Consider the following 6472-nt stretch of genomic DNA (forward strand, 5'->3'; position numbering starts at 1 on the left):
TCAATTGCCCCCTCTGTAAGATAGGGGTGATGCTGATAGTACCCACTTCATTCACTGTGAGAGGATTAAGTGTGTTAATATTTGTCAAGTGCTTAGAACAGTGTCTGGGACAGAGTTAAGGACTATGTAAGAGTATGTTAAATAAATAAAAATTCCCTTTCCTTTCACTCTGTGGTGAGGTGCTCACTTGTGGACGAAGGCTGGGGATGACTGAGCGGGGGTGGGGGGTGGTAGGGGTGTTGAAGGTGGGGGGACAGAACTGCCCTAGCAATGGAGTCAAGGGCCAAACATCAGAGGAGCCTTACAGAATCAACCAAAGGGGAGAGGGGAGAGAAAGATTTCTCTTCCCTTTGGGCAGTCCCAACAACAGACCTTTAGAAAATCAAAGCCTGTGGAGGCTGGGGGGGGGCGGGGGGGCGGGGAGGGATGATAGGGAGCGATCTGAAACCCACCCAAGGTACTGAGCTCTTCCTCAAATAGGAGGCCACAGCCCAGTGGCTGACCTCAGTCAGACCCTTTGATTGCTGGGAAACGCAGAAAACATATATTAACACTTTATCTAGAGTGTTTGACAATTATTTTTTAAAAACCAGAAAAGCAGCTCTTGGAGCTGGCAAACAGCTACCCACCAACCACCCTGCACCTCAAATGAGGGGCTGGGGAACCTCCGCTCTGCAAATCCAGGCCGGACTTTCTGTCTCACCGGGTGACTTTTTTTTTTTATGCCAGGAATTCCTCTCCCACGTGGGGTGGACTCCGAGGTACTCAATTAAGCAGCCAATGAAAAGTCAGCTCTCCGGTAGCAAATGACCCTGACACTTCTTGTAACATAAACAGTTGAAACGTTTCCAATTAGAACTGGAGACAGAGACGTTTGAACTCTCTCTCTCCACTCCCCTCCTTCTTTAAAAATAATTGTCAAGCGCTTTGGACGGGGTGTTGTATACATGTTTTTTCTTTTCTCTCTCGAGCATAAAAAAATTATTTTTCTCCTTGTTTTTCCTAATTTGTGGGGTGGCAAGGTGGGGGGGTAGAGCGGTGGCGAGCTGAAAGGGGTGCTGGCCTGGTTGCTTACCTCTCCGCTCCTCTTGAGGCAGGAGGCCCAGACAGCCCTGCAGAGCTGGGAGTGATGCTGGGTGCAGAGCGAGTAGAAGCCAGGGGCTGGGGAGCTGGGCCTCTGACCTCATCGCCAGACCCTCAGAATGAATGAGTGAATATGAATGAATGAATGCCTTTCCTTTTGCAAAAGCTCTCCCCGGTCCAGCTCGCGCTAGCAAAGGGGGCGCTGAAGTTGGCTGTTGAGCCCGCTGCCCTGGACTCTAATCCTGACACCTCTGCCCAGCTTGGGGCAAGTTACTGAACTTTCTCGGCTTCTCTTTTTTACTCTATACAATGGACTACCAGCCAGGCCGCTTCCTTCAGGAGTGAGGTGAGGATGAAGAGTTCTCGCCTGGGTAGCAGGGTCCTCCTGCCTTGTACACAGAAAGTGCTTGGGCGCCGTTATCATTTCGGTCTGGGTGGCGGAGTAGTCCAGTCGGGCCCTGCAGAGGAGGCGGCTCCCTGCAAAACAAGGTCGATCACAAGCCCCGCGGGCTCCTCCAAGGTTTCAGGCCTGGCGCTGGCCGTAGGGTTGGGGCTCACAGGTGAATTCGACGTGAGTCTGCTCCGCTCATGGGGTCCCTAGGAGAGTGGACGTCGGGGCAGGAGCGACGCCAAACCCGAGACGTCTCTTCTGGCCACGGTCTGCGTAGACCTGACCTAGGGCCCGGGCTCGTCGGCCGACTGCGGGCGGGCGCCGTCGGAGCCGGTCTCGAGTGAGAGCGGAGAGGGGGAAGGCCGGAACAGGGGCCGCGTCCCGGGCATCTTGAAGGCATTGTGTTTAATAAATCCGGGCGAGACGCACACTCGCTCTCCCCCGCTCTTCTCTCAGCTCCCAAATCGAGACCTGCTGCGGGAGCCCCAGTTTATGGGGTCTTAAACCCCCCCTCCACTTTGATTAGCAGCTTCAAAGAGCTCCCTTTAAAGTTTGCCCCCTTCCCCGTCCCCACCTCCTTTTACATTGCCACCCCTCCCCCATCACTCTTTCTAGACTTCTGGACGACAACAGAACACTTAATGTAAGTTTAAAAGTGGGGGGAGGGTGGGGGGAAGCTTCAGGCTTCCTCCTGAACGTGGGCCGTAGAAATTACCTGTTTCAGGCTTGCACAGGAGTCGGAGAACCGTGGAGTTTGGCTTTTTTCCTTTTTCTTTCTTTTTTTCTTTTCTTTTTTTCTTTTCTTTGGGGTGTGTGTGTGTGTGTGTGTGTGTGTGTGTGTTTTTACCTTTTATTATTTAAATTGATACGTTTCATTACTAGGGAGAAAAATAAAATATTCCTTTGATACACAAAATCAAATTGATATTTAGCCTCTGCTTACTTTTTTATGCATGGCTCCTTTATACCACATGGTAGTGACAGATTGTTTGAGCTGGAAGGAAAAGCCATTCAAAGCTAATTAAGCAGCCATTCCAAGCACTATTTGCAAGCGGGAGGCTCAGAAGCCTCGGCATTTGTCAGCGCTCCCCCACCCCGCGTGGTTTTGACTGACAGCCTTGGTCTCGGACTGACAGCGCTCGGCAGCTTCACCAATCGGTAACAGAGAATCCCATCAGCCGTCTCTGATTGGCCTTCCGGGCCTTGATCGGGGGAGGGGTCGGCGACCCCCACGTGGGGGCAGGGGCGAGAAAGGGGCGGGGCGGGTGGGAAGCGGGTGCGCCCACCCGTGACGTAGAGGGGAGGGCAAAGAACGGGGAGGGGGAAAGGAAGCTCCAAAGCGGAGCCATTTTGTGTCTAATGAATGCTGCGGCCAGATGCTCGCATCTGTTGAGCCGGGCTTCTCCTCCCCCGCCCTTCGGTGCGTGCAGCACACGATTTATGTTTTTATTTAGGAAAATAAATAAATGAAGAGAGGAGCACGGTTCGGGGCTGGCGGCCGGAACGGACGCGGGGAGGTTCAACTCCGAGGCGGGTGTTCACGTGTAACTCCCATCGCACCGGCTTCCGAGCGCCCGCTCGCTCTCAGCTCCTCATTAAGATGCAAAAGCGAACTCCAGCTCCTAATGAGGAGAAAATATAGATCCGGGGACCGCCGACGGCCCCGGGGTGCGTGCGGGTTCGCGGAGATGCTGGAGGGGAGGATCCGGGGGCCCACCTGGCCCACCCAGACTCTCGAGGGCCGCGTCCCCCAGGCCCGTCTGCCCTGACGTAACCCCGAGCACCAGAGGTGGGGGCTATCGGTGTGCGGGCAAACTGGCCCCAGTGTCGAGCGGCCTGTTTGACCGCGCGGGGGGTCCCGGAGGCGCGGCGGCGGGGGTAGGAGAGGAGTGCGCGGGGGCGGATGAGCGTCTTCGCCTTGCGGGGCGTCGAGGCTGGCTGCCGAGCCGCCCACAGGCTCGCACACGCGCCGCTCCGCAGGTTTCCGCCGACGCGGTGACACTGCCGAGGGCAGGCTAAGGAAACCGGGTCGGAACTCGGAGCAGCCGGGCCGTGGTGAGGCCAGGCCGCCACCGCATTCCCGACTTTGCTTCCCTGGCCCCGGCTCTCGGTGAGCAGCTGCGGCGAGGGCGTAGCCGTCTCCACCGGGAAGGAGCCCCGTGTGGGGACAGCGTGGACTGAGCAGGGTGTCTGCGGGAGTCGGGCTCTTCCGTCTGCGGTGCCCGCCAGGCTAGAGTTCCTCCGACTTCTCGGGGGCAGCCGCTGCACATCAAAGAGGCTGTTTATTTGGCTTTCTGAAAAGAAGGACAAATGAACAAAGAAGAAAAGCTGGGGGCCGTGGGGTCGGGGGTGGGCCGGAGAAGGCGTAAAGAAAGGGACACCCTCAGTTCCGAGCAAATTTTTTAAGGTGGGGGGCAACTTTGGGACCACCACTTTATCAGTCCGAAATCTTGTGAAAACATTAAAGTGACAAAGTGATTTTGTTTGTTTTATAGTATCTAATTGGGCTGCTTTGCAGACCTAATGGGATTAGAGGGAGGTATCGTTTGCCGCCACTGCAGAATAAACTGATACGTTACTACCAGCCACAGGTTTTGAAGACTGTACAGCTTGTCTTTTTTTCTTTTGTTATTATTCCTCTTTCTTCCCTCTTTCCCCCTCCCGCCAAATAATTATTTGCTAGTAGATCGTGGGGAAAAAAAAAGAGAGGAGGGGAAAAAAACCCTAGCAGCCCAGGACTATAATATATATCTATTTATTATATGTCTTTTGGTTAATTCCTGATCTGAGGAGCGCTGTTTTTCACTCCCATGCGAAAGTCACCAGCGGGTTGGGCCTGATTGCTACTTTTCATGCATAGTTTTAGACACAAGAGGGCATTGTGACGTCGCGCCCGGCGGCGCCCAGTCGCAGGCCGAGTCCGGCCGCCCCACGTGGGGGCCCCGCGCTCCCATTGGCCAGCGCTGGGCGAAGCTGCCACATTATTTTGTTACTTTTCAGTCCCTATTTGGAACTGCTCTCGCGGCAGTTCAGACCTCGTGCTCGTCTCCCTCGCCTGTCTGTGTGTGGTATCCGCAGGTCCGGGGCACTTTTTTTGGTGCGAGTGTGTGGTGTGTGTGTGTGTGTTTGGGGGGATTGTCGGGGCGCGAGAGGAGAGCCGAGCCGAGGGGAAGGAAGGAAGCCACAGAGCTCCCCGGTCTCGGGCTGCTTCTCCCCTCCAGCGCTCTCCTGCCTGCGCGCTCCGAGGCGGCGGTGGCGGCACCGAGCGCTCCTCGGTGGGGACTCGGCGCTCGAGCAGGGAGCAGCGAGGACCCCTTTGATGCGGCTTCCTGTGCCTGCTGGAGTTAGGATGCCAGGGTGGTTGATTCCCACCTACTGAGCCCGGAGTTTCCTCCTCGGCCCTGGGAAGGGCTTGCAGCGGCGGCGGCAGTAGCAGACAGAACAGCAGGCTCTCCTCTCCGAGCGGCGGGGGGCCCCAAGCCGCCACCCCGGTGCCTGCCTCCTTCCTCTTCTCGCCGAGAGCCGCCCCTGGGATCGGACCCGCGCGCCCCGGATGCTGGGGCTGCCCCGGCGCGCCTCCCTCCTGGCGCGACGCGCTGAGTGAACCGGAGGGCGCCCGCGCTTGCCCCAGGAGGGGCCCCCTAACCTCGGGACCCCGCGCCGGACCCGCCGGGTAGACGACGATGTCCGCTCAGCCCCCGGCTCTGACGCGCTCCACGCAGCGGGGGGAAGGCGGCCGGCCACAGCCCGCCGAGCCCTAGGTGCACAAAGCCCGCGCCCGCCGCCCGGCCTCGGCGCCCGCCGACGACTTTGCCGCCTGCTTCGCGGCTCTTTGTCTCCGCTGACTCGGGGATTTCGGTGTGAGAGCGGGCTGGGGGGGCCGGGGGCGAGCTCTCGGTTTCCCGGCCGCCCCCCGCTCGGGCTTGGCTCCCCCCTCCCCCGCATCTTCCCTGCCCGGGCTCTCGGCGCTTCCACGCTCTCGGAATCACGACCCCTCCCTGCCATGTATCCGCAAGGCAGACATCCGGTGAGTAATTGCAATTCGGTTTATTTAATCGTCTATCATGGGAGGGTAAACGAGGCAGTTTATCTGGCACCTCCATTTTGCTTGTTGCTACCTTTATAGTGTGTGTGTGTGTGTGTGTGTGTGCGCGCGCGCGCGCGCTCACACAAAGGGGATGGGATGGGGGGGGCGCCGTTACGAGAGGAGGTTAATTCCGCCCTAATGGCGTGGGGGGCTGCCAGTCGTCCTGGGGAACTGTTTTCACGCTGTCCCCCGCTCCCTCGCCTAAGTATCCCAACTCACTCGTTGTGTCTCCCCCGCCCCAGAAGGGAATGGGAGCCCCTTCGTGAAAAGGATGGGAGCCCCGTGGCCAATAGGGAGAGGTTAGCCCCCCCCTCCCCACCCCACCCCCGTCGGGGAGCTGAGAAACTTGCTGGAAAGGTGTTGGGCAGTGAGGGCGGCCCCTATGGTGGGTGGGTGGGGGAGGTTCGGGGGGAGAACGGGGAAAGCCAGTGAGGGGTCTGGGCAGCTTGCAGCCGGGTCTGACGCCTCCGCCCCTCCGCTGTCTTGTCCTCGCCGGCTTCAGGCTCCCCATCAACCCGGGCAGCCGGGATTTAAATTCACGGTGGCTGAGTCTTGTGACAGGATCAAAGACGAATTCCAGTTCCTGCAAGCTCAATATCACAGGTAAGGCCAGTGGGGGCCGCCCCGGGGCTGGCGGGGCGGGGGCGTCTGCGCCGCAGCTCCTGCCACCACCCCTAGGGGACCGAGCGGGCCCCCGACCCCGGGGCGGCGGGGCAGTCCGGGCCTCCTCCTTTTGTTTCCCCTTTCCGAGCGCGGCGCCTTAACCCTTTGCTGCCGGCAGAGCCTCCCGGCTCCCTGCGCCGCCCCCAGGGTGAGGGTGAGGGGCGCGAGCCGGCTCGCTCCGGGTTCTGGGGGTCGCGAGCGAGCGTCGGGGTCCCGTCTCCCCCCCCCCCCCCCCCCCCCCCGCCCCG

At 59.1% G+C, this 6472-nt stretch overlaps 1 protein-coding gene across 11 annotated transcripts in view; it reads left to right on the forward strand.

Moving 5' to 3' along the window:
• Window positions 1-5188: 5188 nt before the first annotated feature.
• TLE3 (TLE family member 3, transcriptional corepressor) overlaps window positions 5189-6472 on the forward strand; it is a 45823-nt gene continuing 44539 nt past the window's right edge. For 8 of the 11 annotated variants that reach the window (XM_007467848.1, XM_007467850.1, XM_007467852.1 and 5 more), the window contains exons 1-2: window positions 5478-5501; window positions 6064-6164. In XM_007467848.1, coding sequence (XP_007467910.1) covers window positions 5478-5501; window positions 6064-6164 — 125 coding nt within the window. Of the gene's footprint in view, window positions 5502-5559; window positions 5600-6063; window positions 6165-6472 lie in introns of those variants that run through there. The other 3 variants (XM_007467859.1, XM_007467849.1, XM_007467856.1) reach the window with 3 other exon arrangements.

Source organism: Lipotes vexillifer, unplaced genomic scaffold (genome assembly GCF_000442215.2).
Source record: "Lipotes vexillifer unplaced genomic scaffold, Lipotes_vexillifer_v1.1 scaffold792, whole genome shotgun sequence".
In the NCBI taxonomy this organism is placed as follows: domain Eukaryota; kingdom Metazoa; phylum Chordata; class Mammalia; order Artiodactyla; family Lipotidae; genus Lipotes; species Lipotes vexillifer.